An 18,795-nucleotide genomic window follows, 5' to 3' on the forward strand; every position below is an offset into this window, starting at 1 on the left:
GAAGGCAGCACCTTTGGCAGTGGAGTGTCCCTGTTTGGGTCTTCAGCCTTGGACAGAGACTTGGAGATTTATGAGTCAGAAGGCAACCACAACCAAGGCAAGGATAATTTGATGATTACATCAAAGCAATCAAGTTTGATTAAAGACACAAACAAACTCAGCTCCATAACAATGAATAGTTGGACATGTTTGGGAACGGGGTTACGAGGAGGAATTAGAACATTCTTTCCCACCTCAGCGCTGGACCTCCATATTCAATTCCTTGCTGAATAGCTTGTTTCCATCAAAAACTAAGATACATGCTCAACAAATTGGACAATGGCATTTTAAAATAAAAGATAAAGACCCTGAGATATATGGCACAAATGCATGTTTTTCAGTCACAGTGTTGTATGGCACAGGAACAGATCTTTCGGTCTAACCTGACCATGCCAACCAGATATCCTAAATTAATCTAGTCCTATTTGCCAGCATTTTCCTAAAAGCCCATCTGGTTCACTAATGTCCTTTAGGGAAGAGAATCTGTTGTCCTTACTTAGTCTGGCCTACACATGACTCCAAACCCACAGCAATGTGGTTCCCTCTGAACTGCCTGTGAATTGGCCCCAGTCACACTGTTCAAGAACATTTGAGGAAGGACTACAAACGCTGCCTTCCTGGTGGCTCCAACATCCCATGAAAGAACAAAGAGGGGTTTGAACCCAGGGCCCTGCTGGCAGGAGCATGGCCTCTGGGTTACTGAACCAGTGATGTCACCACTATACGACCATCTCCATTAAGCCATGTGGTTCAAAAACGGCAGCTCACCACCACCTTCTCAAGGGCAACTAGGGATGGGCAAGAAATGCTGGCCAGCCAATGACGCTCACATCCCACAAATGAAGATACGAATATACATAAAAACTCACAAGACCACAACTGGTCGAGTTGTAACTCGGTCAACATTTTGTAAAGGTGTTCATTCTTTTTACATAAAACATCAATTCCGCGTTATTGTTTGTGGTTAAAGGTCAATTTTTTAAAACGGGAAATGGTCGTTTGCTGCAAGCGGGGTTTGTCTCAATCTGCAGCAAAGAAATAAACTAAGGTGAGATACTGCAGCAGCGCTATTGGCAGGGAGATGTACCTCCAGGGTGGTAGAAAGATCAGAGTTTTTACTGTCCGGTTTGAAACTTGAAATTATGCATCAAGATCCAAATACAGAACACATGAATTAAGAGCAGAGTGGAACAGATGGCCTTCTGGATCTGGTCCACCATTCTATACAGTCATGGGCGATCTTTAACCTCAACTCCACTTTGCTGTCTGCTCCCCATATCCCATGATTCCCTGAGAGACCAGCAATCTGTCTACTAGCTAAACACGAGTGGACAGGTACAAAAAAAATTAAAAAGCTCATGCAATGTTACCTAAATCTCAAGAGAGTTACAACACAAAGGGTGTTAAGTTATGCTGCAGATGTGTAAAACTCCAATTAAGTCACATTTCCAGTACTGCACTCAGCACTGCCTTCGAAGAGGGAAATCTTGGCCTTGGAAAGGATCCTGTGTAAATTTTTCAGTAAAATATCCATGCTAAAAGAGTTAAATTATATCAACAGTTTTGGAAATGCTTGAATGTATAAAGAGAAGGGATAATTCAACTGAAGTATTTTAGACAAATAAAGAATTCAATTGGATAGTATTTAGAGTGAGTGAGAGAGAGATATGTGTGTGTGTGTGTGTGTGTGTGTTTGTGTGTGTGTGTATGTGTATGTGTGTGTGTGAGAAAGTGTGTGTGCATGTCTGTGTGTTTTGTGCATGCTTGTGTGTTTTGAGTGTATTTGTGTGCACGTGTTTGTGTGTGTTGTGTGCGTGTGTGCATGTTTTACGTGTGTGTTTTGTCTGTATGTGTTTGCACATGTGTGTGTGTGTGTGTGTGTGTGTGTGTTTGCATCTGCGTGCATGTGTCCTTGAATTGCTCACCTCATTTACAGTACTGTTAGGAAGCATTCATTCATACACAGCACAAAAGCAATTTGGAACTCTCTTTGCCCCAAACAATTGACACTCAGTCATTTATTTTTATTTTCACTAACAGGTGGGAATGTTGCTGGCTGGGCCTGCATTTACTGTCCATCCTGAGCTGCCCAGCCTTTTCAGGGAGAAAAAGTAGAAAGAAAAAGAAAGAAAGTAAGAATGAATACATTTATAACCACCTCACAATATCCTCGAAGCTCTTTCCAACACACAAGGTAGACTTCAAGTGTAATGGTATTGATCATAGGGCTGCTCTGTCGATAGAGAGATGGTTGGTGGCAGTTTAACCTGAAGGTCACCATGCCTACGGTGAGGGAGAAAGTTCAGAAAGACAATCCTTCATGGGAACCTCAACTGGTGCAGAAATTACCCACCCTGTTGGCACCACACTGCAATGCAAACCAACTGTCCAGCCGACTGGGCTAAATGACCCCCATTTGTAGTGCATAGTCACTGATACAGAGTACAACACACAACACATAGCAAAGCTCTGCACACTCCCACACAAAGTGATCATGACTAAGTATTCCATTTCAGTGATGGTGACCAGGACATCAAGGAAAGCTCATGTGATCCCCTAGACAGTGCCATGGGATCATTCACATCTTTTTTATTCATTCATGCAACGTGGGCATCACTGACTGACCAGCATTTATTGCCTGTCCCTAGGTGCCCTCGCAAAGGCACTGGTGAGCTGCCTTCTTGAACTGCAGCAGTCCATAGGTTGCAGGTTGACCCACAATGCCCTGAGGGAGGGAATTCCAGAATGTTGATCCAGTGACAGTGAAGGAACAGCGACATATTTCCTTGTCAGGATGGTGATTGGCTTGGAGGGGCAGTTGCAGAAGATGGTGTTCCCATGTATTTGCTGCCCTTGTACTTCCAGATGAAAATGGTCATAGGTTTGGAAGGGGCAGTCTAAGGATCTTAATTGTCTATCACCATTCACAACTTGATATGGCAGAACTGCAGATCTTAAATCTGATCTGCTGGTTGTAGGATCACTTCGCTCTGACTATTACTTGTTGCTTATGCTGTCTGGCATGCAGGTAGTCTTATTTGGTGGCTTCACCAGGTTGATACCTCATCTTCAGGTATGCCTGGTGCTGCTCTTGGCATGCCCTCCTGTGCTCTCCATCGAACCAGAGTTGATCCCCTGGTTTGATGGTAATGATTGAGTGGGGGATATGCTGGGCCATGAAGTTACAGATTGTGTTGGAGTACAGTTCACTGCTGTTGATGGCCCACAGCGCCTCTGGATGTCCAGTCTCGAGTTGCTAGACCTGTGCAAAGTCTGTCCCATTTAGCACGTGATAGTGCCACACAACACGATAAAGGTTGTTCACAATGTGAAGGCGAGATTTCGTCTCCACAAGGACTGTGCGATGGTCATGCTTACTAATACTGTCAAGGACAGATGCAACTGCAGCTGGCAGATTGGTAAGGATAAGGTCAAGTATGTTTTTCCCTTTCATTTCTTCCCAACCAGCCTAACAGCTGTGATCTTTAGCATGCAACCAGATTGATCAGTAGTGCTGCTGATGAACACTTCTGGTGGTTGTCATCAAAAACCCCACCTGGAGTATATTTTGTGCCTTTGTCACCCTCAATGCTTCCTCCACGTGTTGTTCAAAATGGAAGAGTATTGATTCATAGCTGACGGAGGATGGTATGTGGTAATCAGCAGGAGGTTCCCTTGCTCATGTTTAACCTGAAGCCACGGGACTTCGTGGGGTCTGGAGTCAATGTTGAGGACTCCCAGGGTAACTCCCTCCTAACTGAATACCACTTTGGGACAGGGCATATCCAGACATGGTGATGGCGGTGTCTGAGATGCTGTCTGTAAGGTATGAGTCCATGAGCATGGCTATGTCAGGCTGTTGCTTGACTAGTCTGTGTCAAGCTCCTCCAATTTTAGCACTAATTTCCAGATATTAGTAAGAAGGATTTTGCAGGGTTGACAGGGCTGCGTCTGTCATGGTCTTTTCATGTGCCACGGTCATTGTCAGGTGGTCTGTGTGATTTCATTTTTTTGTTGATATAATGCCCTCAGTTCCTTCGTAAAGATCATTTATAATGCAAATAGTTGTGGTCCCAATATGGACCCCCGAAGAACTCCCCTAGTCATTGGCTCCCATCCTGAAAAAAATCCCTTTATCCCCACTCTCTGCTTTCTGCAGTCAGTCAATTCTCTATTCATGCCAGTACCTTGGCCCTAACATCATGGGCTCTTTTTTTATTTAGCAGCCTCCTGTGCAGCATCTTGTCACAGGCCTTCTGAAAATGCAAACAGATTCTGTCCACTGGCTCTCCTTTGTCTAATTGCTCATTACATCCTTAAAGAGTTCAAATAGATTGGTCAGGCATGACCTCCCCTTGACAAAGCCATGCTGATTCAGCCCTATTTTACTACGCACTTCCAAGATCTTTGCAATCACATCTTTCCTAATGGACTCTGAAATCTTACCAACGGCTGAAGTCAGATGAACCGACCTATATTTAGGGTTTTAGCAAAGATTTATAGCTCGGGTTGTGGGTGAGGATGTTGACTTACTCCCTGAACTGGCTTGTTCTCGTTCAGATGTTTGGTGACCATGCTAGGTAACATCATCAGTGGAACCTCCGATGAAGCAATACTCCGCTTGGAATTTATACTGTCCAGTCCATTGTAGTGAGCACTGTCATTTCTGATTGTGATCTGAATGGGTTTGTATATGGGATTCAATTCTATATGTTTGTCGATTGCAACATCAGTTGAGAAACATGCCTCTAGGAATTCCCATGCATGTCTATGTTTGTCTTGGGCTACTATGGTTACTTTGTCCCAGTTAAACTGATGGCCTTCATTGTACGAGTGTACTGATATTAACAAAAGTTTGTCGTATCGTTTTGCTGCTGGTTGGTATTCATGTATTCGGAAGCCAATTTTCCTTCCTGTCTGTCCAATGTAATGCTTGTGCCAGTTGTTGCATGGTATTTTGTAAACTACATCAGTTCTGCATGTTATGGAAATGATGTCTTTAATCCTTGTGAGTGTTTTTCATAGAGTGGCTGTGGGTTTGTGACAATGATTCCTAGTGGTCGTAGGAGTCTCGTTGTCAGTTCTGCTATGTCTTGATGTAGGGCAGTGTGGCCAGTGTGTTAGAGCGTACTGTGTCCTCCTGTTGTTGTCTGTCATGTAGGCACCTGTGGATGAAGTTGCGGGGATATCCATTCACAGCGAAGATTTTGTATAGGTGCTCTTTGTCTTTCCTGTGTAGTTCTGGCGTGTTGCTGCGTATGGTGGCCGTTTTAAATAGTGTCCTAACACAGCTTTGTTTGTGGAGGCTGCGGTGGCCGCTGTGGAAGTTGAGGATTTGATCAGAGTGGGTTGCTTTCCTGTATCCCAAGGTTTGGAACACCCTGTTGGTCATACGTTAAACATTGACCAAATTCTCAACTTCCACAGCAAATCAGGACGGGACAGGAACAGAAAAAAAAATGAAATGCTAAATACAAACCTACACCTGAATTGGGAGCAGGACTTGGCCACTCAGGCCCTTGACCTACTCCTTCATGCAGTGACATTACAGCTGATGTCATCACTTCACACTCCTGTCCACCCCTAATAACATTTCACCCGTTGTTTCTCAGTCCTCATCTCACGGGGGATGCTATACAAAGAGGCAGACTTTTTGCTGCCATGTATAAAACTCTAACTAGACCATGCTTAATGGAGTGCATTGAATCGATACACTGACACTTAAAACAAAATGTTTGGTCTTGGTTTGGGTCAAGGATAGATTTGCTCGAAAGAGTTAAATTCGAAACATAATTTTGCATTCCCAAGTATAGATAAAGGTACAATCCAACTGAAATATTTTGAGATAATTATCTGATTGATAAGGTAGGACAGACTATGGCATGATCTTATTCATGAGTTCTCTGGAGCGATGGGTGGGCAGAAATCACAGTACTTTACCTCATTGTCAGGAACTGAGCCACAGGAATGGACGCAGAGCAGTAGGGACAGGTTGACGGCAATGGGAGATCTTCTCAATGGGCTTTCTCCCGGTAAAAATACATCCTGCTTCCCTCTGAGCATGATGACAAATCTGCTAATAGCTGATGACAGAGGTGAATATCCTGGGTACCAGTAGGGCTCATGAGCCTAGGCTATGGCTATCTAATGCACCAGAGCATTAACCAACCAATCATTCATGGCTGAGCCACTACCATGCAACGTGGGGCTAGGCAGAACCTTTTTCAGCCTCTTGCCCATCTACTTTTCTTGTCCACACACACTGGTTACTGCAACACGCTGGAGCTCCCCTGGTCACTGCACAGCTGCTTGCTGTGTCTGCATGTACACATCTGGGCCACTCTCCACCTCCCCTGAACAGTCAATGTTTGAAGGCACTGACCGTCATGCGGAAATGAAACTTCCCTTGTGATGACCAACTGAAAAACCCATGCTTGCCTCCAGTGGGTGCTACAGACTTGGGAGATTCCCTTCCACTAATGATACTTCACTTTAGCCCCACTCTGTGCATAACTATCACTGGCAGCCTGCATCTTAACACAATATCAGTGCAAACTAGAAATCTTTATTAATATGGAAAAGTTATGCCCATGTCTTTCTCTATCAAATTACAGTTCCATTTTAACATAGCCTCTGACACTAATGCACTGTAGCTATTATCACACAATTGAATCATAGAATCCTTACAATGAGGTAGCAGGCCATTCAGCCCACTGAGTCCACACCGAGCCTCTGAAGGGCAGTCCCCCAACCATATCCCTGTTAATCTTGCATTTCCAATAGCTAACCCAAATAGTCTCCACATTTAGCATGGTTAATCCACCTAACCTGCACACCTTTAGACAGTGGGAAGAAACCAGAGACAGCACGAAACCCACGCAGACATGGGCAGAACGTGCAAACTCCACAAAGTCGCCAGAGGGAGGAATCAAGCCCAGGTCCCTGGAACTGTGAGGCTGCAACACGAACCTCTGAGCCAATGTGCCATCTGTACAATTACCCTTCCTTTCCACAGTCTGAAGTGACTCCAAATGTGAAGATAAGTCACAGCTTGCTGACTGGTTCCGAAGTACCGCCTCATAGCTTGCCCACAATCCATCTGTTGCACACTGTGAGCTTCTATGATGTTTACAAGGTCAGAAAAAATGCAGCAAAATTCCTAGCAATGGTTTGTTCAGTGACTTTGGGATCCTGGGCATTGCTGAACCGTTAGCTATTCATCCATTTTCCAACCCACATCTGGTACAATTGGCTGTCCGTGGTATAAGGGTAAGTGAAGATCAGGCATAACACAGGACCATGCAATTATAAAAGGACTCTTTGTTTTTGCACCTCGCCCCGACCCAGGCCAGTAAAGTCCAACCATGATATTCATCACATAGGTTTTATCTCAAAACGTAACACATCATTCAGGGTAACACAGTGGCTCAGTGGTTAGCACTGCTACCTCACCGCATCAGGGAGGTGGGTTCAATTCCAGCCTCAGGTGACTGTCCATGTGGAGTTTGTACATTCTCCCCGTGTCTGATTGGGTTTCCTCCAGATGCTCTGGTTTCCTCCCACAGTTGAAAGATGTGCAGGCTAGGTGGATTGGCCATGCTAAATTGCTCGCAGTGCTCAGGGATGTTTAGGTTACAGGGTAATGGGCCTGGGTGGGACACTCTGACGGTCAGTGTAGGCTTGTTGGGCTGAAGGGCCTGTTTCCACACTGTAGGGATTCTATGAGTTCCATCATCATATTCCTTATAAGTTAGTAACTCATAAAGGAGACATTTGAATTCCTGTTGATTCTGAAGCTATTCCAAATTTATCTAAAACAATCACTAAGCTATTTCCCTATTTGCAATTACGATGTTTTTCTTGGCAGTTTCAAACATGGAGCTGCCCAGTACAGACAGCTTTGCAATAGTAATCCCCTTTATTTCCTGAAATACTTGTTGTATTTTTAAATGTTTAATTTCAGCAAACACATTGTGCGTGTTGTGTTTTATAATTAACTATTTTGATTATACTGCGAACGTTTCCTCAGAGTTAAAAACTATACTCAGTAAATAAGAAACAAATTAAAACAGTGGTAATCGATGATTAAGGCACCGAATGTTAGGGTGGTTTGTGATTTTAGGTTCTGATTGAGTAGTGGTAATATTTCTACCCCCAAACCAGGAGGTCCAGCATCAAGTCCTTCCTGCTCTGAAATTGTGTGCCTGAAAAGGTCAATTAAAGCAGTATTTAAATTTACTTTGTGAACTTCAATCATGAGTCACTGGGTTGAAATAAGAAAAAAGTTAGGAATGAAGGCTTTTGTCATTTGTGTAATAAGTGAGCCCAGCTGCGAGTTCCGATGATTCCATTAACCTGTCCTTCAACCATTAAATTAATTCTGTCTCACTCACTCTGCTGAGATGCTGGAGGGAGGCTGAAACTTGTAAGGTCTGAATATTATGCTAATAGAGCTAAATGTGTGAAAAAAAAGTACATAGAAGCTGGAAGCAAGTAATGAACTCTTGACAGCAAACCACATTATAATAATCATAAGCAACTCCTCCGGGAATGTGCTGAAGACAATTTGAAACAAAAGCTACTGTCTAAAATCAACATTCTATCAGGTCTCACTGGAGTAACACTGGAACTCAAGCCCCACTATTTCTGGAGTTGCCACAAAGTTAAAGATTTTATCAAAGTCCGCAATTTATCTGTCTGATAGACCCATGTTGACTGAAAGCACGCAACAGGTTCCTGAACTTAACAAGGATTACTATTTATGACAAATAAATAAATTCTAGATGTGGATAAGTAATACTATGCATGTCAACATATGACTCTATGAGTTCAGAGTCTAACCTCCTTTCAACATCCCCATGACACATACATGCAGAGACATAGACATAAAACATTGATATTATTGGTGGAGAGGAAAACTGGGTAGGGAATTCGCCCTGCACATGGTCTATATCCCCATACTCCCTGCCTTGCCTCTAAAATGTTGCTATCATATTTTGAGTGAGAATTTATTGAACCATCTCTGAAACACCTTTGGGACTTGTTTGAAAGTTCCTGGCTCCAATAGGGACTTTTGGACATGGCCTGAAGCGAACAGCAAAAGCTCTGCTGATGGTTTGGGTTTTGAAAAGCAGTGTTGGGTGTGTTACACAGACAGGGGAGGTCCTTGGCTCCCAGACAGCTCTGCACTGACCTCACCCAGGGTGAGCTAAAGGGATATGAAATGGTTTAACTGTTCAGTGATCTATATTACAGATACGATTATGCACATCAAGTGAGAACAGTATCAGGCACACGTGGAGTGATCAAAGAGTGCTTCCTGCCTCCAGCTGATTAAGCAAAACCAGTTCAAAAACAGGCTAATCACTTCAGCTCCAGGGTAACTAAAAGGCAGGTCCAAAGTACAACTGAAAACCAAAAGGAATATATCTGGCTATATAAATGTTAGAGCATGACAAATCCCTCTTTAATTTAAGTTATGAGCATTTCATCTTGTTGCAGGTTTATTTTACTGGCACCGATCTGTCTTCTGAAAAATAATCAAGCAGCTTAAACGGTGCCCAGGCTACCAGAAGGGTTACAGGCGTTAGTATTACAGGGGGATCAGCAAGTCAATTGGTGCAACAGTTAGGCTTTGGAAGGAGGCAGTGGGATACACACTACAAATAGATGTAGCACTTCACACCAGTGTTGCACTGGTGTAAATGTAACAGGAAGCCACGATGTGGAGGTGCCAATATTGGCCTGAGGTGGACAAAGTTACACAACACCAAATTATAGTCCGACAGGTTTATTTGAAATCACACAAGTTTTCACAGCACAGGCCCTTCGTCAGGTGCAATGAGAGAGCAGGACACACAGACACAGGTTTATAGGCAGAGAGATCAAGGGCAGAGAGATCAAAAGATCATAGAGCTGGTGGGAATGAACTATCAGATGGTAAGTCTCTACTGGTGACCAAGAGTGTTAAACAGTGAGCAAAGTGTCAACAGCTACATAACCAGTGAAAGGACGACTTATGATCCGATTAAGTGAGATGGAAAGATAATTACAAACAATTAAAAAATAAGGTGGTTCTGGAGACACTAAATAACTGGAATCACATGTCAAATTCAAAACTCTACAAACTATTTAAGGTCAAGAGATCATAACAATTTATCAAGGTGATGGTGTCAAACAGGACAGTAAGGAAGATTTTATAGATACAGAGCAGTGAGGTGGGGTCACATGTAGCATGACATGAACCCAAAATCACAGTTGAGGCTGTCTTTGTGGGTATGGAACTTGGCTATTAGTCTCTGCTTGGCGATTCTGCGTTGTTGTGTATCTCGAAGTCTGCTTCGGAGGATGCTTGCCCAAAGATCAGAAGCTGGACGGCCTTGACCGCTGAAGTGTTCCCCAACTCGGAGGCAACATCCCCATTTGGCGATAGTTGCGCGGTGTCCAATCCTCTGTTGTCAGAGCGTCTGCATGGTCTCGCCAATATACCATGCCTCGGGACATCCTCGTCTGCAGCGTATGAGATAGACAACGTTGGCCGAGTCACATGAGTATCTGCTGCGCGTGCAGCGGGCAGTGTTCCCATGTGTGACCGCAGTGTCCATGTCAATGATCTGACATGTCTTACAGAGATTAGGATGATAGAGTGGCATAGTGTTGTGGTCGATGTTGTCCTGAAGGCTGGGTAGCTTACTGCAAACGATGGTCTTTTTAAGGTTTGGCGGTTGTTTGAAGGTGAGAGGTGGAGGCATGCGGAAAATCATGGTGAGATGCTCATCATCATCGATGAAATGCTGAATGCTGCAAAGAACATGGTGTAGTCTCTCTGCTCTGGGGAAGTACTGGATGATGAAGGGAACTCTATCGGTCGAATCCTGTGTCAGTCTTCCGAGCAGGTCACTGTGGTTTTTCACTGTGACACGTTGGAACTGGCGTTCAATGAGTTAAACATCCTATCCCATTCTTAGGAGAGTGCCCTTCAAAACTTTCAGGTGTCCATCATGTTCCCCCTCATCTGAGCAGATCCTGTGTATGTACAGGGCTTGTCCACAGGGGATGGCTTTTTCAAGACGTTTAGGGTGGAAGCTGGCAAAGTGCAGCATTGTGAGGTTATCAGTGGGCTTGCAATGCAGTGACGTACTGAGCTGTCCGTCCTTGACGGAGATGCACGTATCCAAGAATGAGACGGATTCCAAAGTGTAGTCCATGGTAAGTCTGATGGTGGGATGAAACTTGTTGATATCATTATGTAGCTGTTTCAGTGATTCCTCGCCATGAGTGCAAAGGAAGAAAATATTGTCAATGTATCTGGTGTATAGCACTGGTTGGACCTTCTGTGCAGCAAAGAAGTCTGGTTCAAACTTATGCTGTTCTGCGTGTCTGGATGAAGAACCAGTTGTCAGAAGTGAAGACATTGTGGTCGAGATGAGTTGTAGGATGGCGTCTGGAAATTGGCAGTCGCTGGTATTGAGTACTGAGGCTGTTGCAATGATGCTGTCATCATGGGCGATGCTGGTGTACAGAGCCATCCATTGTGATGAGGAATGTTCCTGATTCGAGTGGTCCATGGGTGCTGAGTTTCCGTAAGAAATCTCTAGGGTCATGACTGAAACTGGGGCTGCCTTGTACAATGGGTTTTAAGAAGCCCTCGACATAGCCAGAGAGGTTCTCACACAGGGTCCCACTGCCTGATACGATGGGATGTCCAGGTGTGTTGGCTTTGTGTGCCTTCAGAATGTCGTAGAAGTCCTCCACATGAGAACCACGGAGGATAAGAGTGTGTAGGGTACTCTGAAGGTCTGGATCAAAAGTCTTGATCAGTCTGTTGAGTTGACAGGTGTGATTCATGGTTGGATCAGCAGCTAACTGTTCTCCGATTGTTCAGTTGCCTGTATATTTCATTGTAGTAGTCTAACCTGTATGGTGATGGCTTCTTCTTTGTCTGCTGGCTTGGTGATAATGTCACTATTAGTCTTGAGAGCACTGATAGTGTTGTGTTGCTCTTGGGTGATGTTCTGTGCTACCTTGTGAGTACGGTTAATGAATCTGGTGCGAACACATCTCCTGATGGCTTGGCCAAACACACTGAACCAAGGGCAGCAGCCGTCCATGCATGAATGGACACTGTGCAACAACCTTCAGATAGGAATGTTCCCTCCCAGTGAGGGGACACTTCAGCGGTCAAGGACATTCAGCCCCTGACTGGCCTCCAATGCGGCCTTCGAGATACACAACAACGCAGAATCACTGAGCAGAAACTGATAGCCAAGCTCATACCCATGAAGACAGCCTCAACTATGATCTTGGGTTCATGTCATGCTACATGAGACCTCACCTCACTGCTCTGTATCTGTAAAATCTTCTTTACTGTCCTGTTTTGACACCAGCTTCTTGATAAATTGTTATGATCTCTCGACCTTAATTAGTCTGTACAGTTTTGAATTTGGCATGAGATTCTCATCATTCAGTGTCTCCAGCACCACCTTATTTTTATTTTTTTGCTATTATCTCTTTGTCTCACTTAATCAGATCATAAATCATCCTTTCAGAGATAGTAGGAACTGCAGATACTGGAAAACCCGAGGTAACAAGGTGTGGGGCTGGATGAGCACAGCAGGGCAAGCAGCATCAGAACAGCAAGAAAAGCTGACATTTCAGGCCATTTCTGAAGAAGGGTCTAGGCCCAACACATCAGCCTTCCTGCTCCTCTGATGCTGCTTGACCTGCTGTGTTCATCCAGCTCTACACCTTGTTATCATAAATCATCCTTTCGCTGGTTATGTAGCTGTTGACACTTTACTCACTGTTTAACACTCTTGGTCACCAGCAGAGCCTTACCATCTGATAGTTCACCTCCACCAGTTCCATGATCTTTTGATCTCTCTGCCCTTGATCTCTCTGCCTATAAACCTGTGTCTATGTGTCCTGCTCTCTCATTGTGCCTGACAAAGGGGCTGTGCTCTGAGAGCTTGAGTGATTTCAACTAAACCTGTTGGTGTGGTGTGACTTCTAATTTTGCAACAGGATGCCACAGACAGGGTCCACTCTGAAAGACTGGTCTTACGCCAACTGACCCGGGAGTCAGTTTAGGTTCGATATTGCTGCTGGCAGCATTGAGAGATAGTGTTAAGGTTAAATATATCGCACTGTGCATTGATGTTGAGATTGCAGTGTCTGAATGTTCAGATGATCCACACAGAGGGTGGAATGTATGCCCTTCCCAAGGTCAGTTAGGTGGCATGGTCATTTAATTGGGCAGAGTTGTGACGAGTCGAGGCATTGCCATCTTCAGTTTTCATCACAGACTTTCAAGAGCAGAAGTGGTTGGCACCATTCAAATGCACTCAGTGCCACATTTGGAAGGCTGAGGGACCTGGTTAAAACCTCTTCACTTTACTTAATGCTAAGCCTCCTACCCCTCTTTGGACATGTACTTGATGGAAAATAGAAGAATGAGAGGTATTGTGCATACAAGATTCTGAGTGAACTTGACAGGGTAGATAGGAAGAGTTTTCTTTTCATTAATTCACAGGGGTGTGATTAAGTAGGGCGTCAGTTATTGCCCATCCCCAATTGCCCAGAGGGAGTTAACAGTCAATCGCAGTCCCAGGGAACATAGAACATAGAACATAGGACATTACAGCGCAGTACAGGCCCTTCGGCCCTCGATGTTGTGCCGACCTGTGAAACCAAACTGAAGCCCATCTAACTTACACTATTCCATTATCCTCCATATGTTTATCCAATGGCCATTTAAATGCCCTTAAACTTGGAATTCTGCAGCCCCATTAAATCCCTGAACAACAGTTAATTCGAAGTGTAGGCGACACAAGAGACTCCCACATTCCCCTTCCCCATCTCTTTTAACTATCATCCAAAAGGTCTACAGCTTCAAGCTGAGAAATCGATTTGTTTGATGTAAAGACACCTTTCCCTGATGGTGTTCCAGCTGAAGCCCAAACCAGGATTGCTTCAGGTTCCATCTCTAATCTCCAGTGAGTTCTGATGTCCTAGGCAGGTTATAACTGCTCTGCGTGCACACACACCCTATGGGCATACACGTATGCAGACACATATACGTGCACACGCGTGTACACATGCACAAATACACACACATATGCACTCACACATACACACATGTGTGCACACAGACTCTTGCAACAAACACATCCACACGTGTATGTGCACACACACAAAAATACATGTTTGCACACGTGGGGAGACAGGAAAACACACACAGATGTGCACAAACATTATGACACATTCACATGCACATACACCTGAAAGTCTTACAACTACATCCTATCAATTGTCATACTCCAACAAGCTACTTGAGAGAGGCAATGGTGAACAAATCTGTCTAGGTGCTGGATTGCCCTGAACTAATGTGAGCAAGTTTCTTTACTGAGTTGACGTCAGAAACGGGGATGTGTGTACCAGGAGTTGATGCCATGAGCACATGTCTTGGCACAATTTAGAAGCAGCTCATGATTATCCAAGGCTTGTGGATTTACTTATCAGTGACATCCTTCAGAAAATACAACGCAGTTTATATCTGACCGATGAGATTAAAGAAATCAAAGCAACAATCCAGTACACCAGAAAACAGAATGGGATCATTATCAAACCCCTTATTTCAAATACTGAGAAACTCAGAGTAAAATTCCTTTCCAAGGGTTCCATAATGTTATTACATTTCACTATGATCTCATTAATTTTCAACTTGCACGGTTTCTGCTTTCTTCATAATCCTTTCATTTCAAAATGTCACCAAAAATCTAAGGTTATCCACAGTCACACTTCACACTGAGATGAATTAATGACTGCATCAGTCTTGGAATATGTGCATTAATAAAACATTTGATTAAATAAGTTTAATAACTTTCTTTATTGCCAGATCTGAAGTTTAATTTAAAAATGCATATGACCATGAAAGAGTTCAGGGCTATAGTCTTTTGCCAGCCCCTCCCATTGGCTTCTGGCTTTGCTTGCAATATGAGACTTGCACCTGGCCCTCATGAAGCCGAAATCTTTGATGGCTCTTTGGCTATGCGAAGAGTCACAGTGCAGGGCAAGCCAGGTCATCTCATACAGTTATTTCCCAGAACGGGTGAAATACCAAGATGCACATCACTTCACCAAAATGTGGGCCGGAATTTTACCGGTTGGGCTGGGTGACTTGACAAGATCAAAGGAAATGTTGAATCCACCTTGTCCATTAGTCACCACAAAGAACTCAGTGTTTAGCACCGTGACCTGAGTTCAATTCCAAACTCCGCTGACTGTCTGTGTGGAGTTTGTACGTTCTCCCTGTGTCTGCATGGGATTCCTTCAGGTGCTCTGGTTTCCTCCCACAGTCCAAAGATATGCAGTTAGGATGGATTGGCCATGCCAAATTGATTCATGGTGCCCAGGGATATGCAGGGTAGGTGGACTAGCCGTGGGAAATGCAGGGTTATGGGGACAATGTGTGGCTGGGTCTGTGTGGGATGCTCTCTGGAGGGTCAGTGTGGACCTGATGTGCCAAATAGCCTCTTTCCTCACTGTGGAGATTCTATGACTCGCCTTCTCAATCTCCCTACTTCAGCTCGGGTGTGGTGCCATCACCCACTTGTCTCTCTCTAAAAAGGGAGTGTGACAATGGCAACTTTACGTGTTCCTTATCTGAAGCAACAGTTTAGCCCCATAGACATTGTTTCCACTGGAAAATGAAAGCTGAAGGGGCTCCTTCCTTACTTAAACTAGCCGCAGTTCCTGGGAAAAGGTGTTGAATTCTACTGCATTGCTGTAACAGTAATTGATACTAATGGATTTTGAAGGATCGATTACACCATACAAAACCAGTAGATGGTGGCATGGAGGTGGGAAAGTTGCAAACTCAATATGATCTCAATTCAAAAAATTAGACAAACATTGACATTTTCCTGGCACTTGTGAAAGGTCATTTCCCATAGTACAGTGTCTGCCGGCCTGTTGTGTGTAGCATATCAGTTAGAAACTCAACTGTTTCAACAATATAGACTTTGAGAGATTTGTATTGCTTAAAACAACACTTTATATAAATATTTTAACAAGAAAGGCATGTAATGTACTGCATTGCAACAGAGAAAAGGTCTCGTCAAATGAATAGTCTTTTTCTTCAGTGCAGTCCCAATGCCTTCCTCCCTGCAGGTGTAAACAACTCCTGGCAAATTGTACTCTTTGAAATTCACTGACTTTACATTATTTCATTAATTTCTTTGCAGTTGGCAGACCCTCAAGTCTCAGGTATGAGATAAATTCACCAGATTCACCAGTTTGACCACCAGGTCGGAAATCTTAATTTTAAGATAGGTTTTCCATGCTCACACCTGCCTGTGTAATCTGCTTGGGTGTCAACAACTCATTCTAACTCATTCAGAACTGTCACCTAAACTCTGGCTATTTTAGACATCATGACGTGATTCGTGGCTACAATCTTTACAGCAATGCAAGGTACATGCACTTTAATCAAAATATGGTGACTCTTTACTTTGCAATTAGTTCTCATCGAGATCAACTGCTCAATGTGGGCATAAATATCAATAGGAACAGACTCAGATCATTGCACCCAGAGCTGAGAAGGCCTATCATCCCCTCTAGTCTGTTCCACCTGTCAATTCAATAGCTGTTCATCTGCACTTGAATTCTATTCAAGTATCTGCCGTTAGTCTATACAGAGAGTGAAAGCAATTAAGGTTCATTCAATCACAATTATGGAACAGAACAAATCGTAGCAAAAGGAGAACACAATGACAGACGAAACAGCCACAATAAACTTCCTTGCTTCAACCAGCTCAGGGTTGGTGTCCCGCTTCGCACATTTCAGTTTGTTACATTTCAGCTTGGAAGTGCTGACTCCTTAAGGACCTTCTGCAACTGTGGATAGCACTGTCCTAACTTGAAACAACAAGGCTCCTACCTGTCTGCATCACCCATCCCCACAGATGCATTGCGCTGGACGTTCTCTCGAACAGCAGCCATTCCATCTGGCAAGCGGTTAAGTCGACGTGTGTAAAGACCCAACCCACCATCCGTCATGTATCTGCAACAGAAAGGAAATATGCCGCTTTCAGCCGTGATAAACTGCAACAGATCAGTATAGCCAAGTCAATCCCCTGGAGTAGGATCTTGGCATGCTGTGAACATCATTAATTGGCAGGACTCCACATTCCATTAATCTCAATGTGATGCAGGGCACATGTATTTTGCTTTCTTTTGAAATGGGACTGCAATACTTCCATTGGAAATTTATGGTGAAAATACGATCCTCAGCTTTCGTGTTCAGACGCAATGTCATCAGGTTGTCACAATTGATGGAGGGACAAAAGATAAGATCTCAAATTTTAGCTACACACCCTTTGCAGCTGGAAAATGTATCAAATCTTAATTTCAAGAAGCTACCTCAGAAACAAGCCACACCAGGAAAAGAAGCTTATTAATGTATACCACTCTCCATACAGGTTACTAACATTTTGTAGGCATTACTGACCTTTGCACATCTGCTTATCTGTTATTTATTTCATCTCCTCCCAACACATTTTAAATTCTTCACATTTCTTCATACAATACTTGATGGGACAATGTTTCAGTTCACTAACTTATTGCAGGCATTCATTCGGTTTTCTCAGCATTGTTTCCCTCACCAAATCTCTTCCAAAGTTCTTTATCGAACAATCACAGTTTAATTTACCACTTTATTTGGCCACTTTTTCTGTTTATTTCTGAAGTTTTTTTTCTGATGCCCCAGTTAGTGATTTTAATGCCTGTATCGCTCCCTGCTCAATAACCCTATCTGCTGCTCTCTGTGTTCTGTCTTTCCTCACCTTCAATCACACTCCCCACCTCGAGCCTTTAAAAAGTATCTCTGATTGCAAACCATCTATTCAGTGACTCATTATGCCATTTAGAAGATGTTGCGAGGGAAGACACAACAAAAATGAAAACGTAAGATAACAAAGTGTGGAGCTGGATGAACACAGCAGGCCAAGCAGCATCTCAGAAGCACAAAAGCTGACGTTTCGGGCCTAGACCCTTCATCCTCTCTGATGAAGGGTCTAGGCCCGAAACGTCAGCTTTTGTGCTCCTGAGATGCTGCTTGGCCTGCTGTGTTCATCCAGCTCCACACTTTGTTATCTTGGATTCTACAGCATCTGCATTTCCCATTATCACCCAAAAATGAAAACGTGTCTCATTTATGAGCTCCTTCGCACAACTGATACACTAAACCTGAATTAAGCCAACTAATTTACTCTCTCTGACCTGCAATCACCTGTGACTTACATTAATAGGAACAAAACTAAAATCCTCCATTATTTGCCAAGAGAACAGTGAATGCGGAAATGGGGGTGAATGCAAAGGCAACATCAATTTGATCATGTGTTGCTTTGAGATTGCCTTTGGTAGAATGATTGCATCACTGGTTCCAGAGCACAGGGACCTAGGCATCCTTGTGCATGAGTCACAGCAAACCAGTATTCAGGCACAGCAGGTAAAGGAAGGTGAATTGTTTCATTTCTTGCTACAGGAATGGAGTGCAAAAGTAGGGAAGTGGTCCTGCAAACTGTATTTGGCAATGGTGGAGCAATGTGGACAATTTTGGCCTCTTTTCTTGAGGAGGGATGCACTTGTATTTATTGATTGATTATGGAGCAAAAAACAGATGTTGCTGGAGAACTCAGATGCTGCCAGACTCGCTGAGCTTCTCAAAACAAAATTGTTTTGGTTCCTGAATTACAG

General features: G+C 43.7%; 1 protein-coding gene across 4 annotated transcripts in view; it reads right to left on the reverse strand.

Moving 5' to 3' along the window:
* Positions 1–18,795, reverse strand: part of nav2a (neuron navigator 2a) — a 566,581-nt gene that overhangs the window by 184,833 nt on the left and 362,953 nt on the right. For all 4 annotated transcript variants that reach the window (XM_059652190.1, XM_059652189.1, XM_059652188.1 and 1 more), the window contains one exon: positions 16,979–17,101. In XM_059652190.1, the coding sequence (XP_059508173.1) occupies positions 16,979–17,101 (123 nt within the window). The remainder of the gene's footprint in view (positions 1–16,978; positions 17,102–18,795) is intronic.

This window comes from Stegostoma tigrinum, chromosome 17, assembly GCF_030684315.1.
Source record: "Stegostoma tigrinum isolate sSteTig4 chromosome 17, sSteTig4.hap1, whole genome shotgun sequence".
Lineage (NCBI taxonomy): Eukaryota > Metazoa > Chordata > Chondrichthyes > Orectolobiformes > Stegostomatidae > Stegostoma > Stegostoma tigrinum.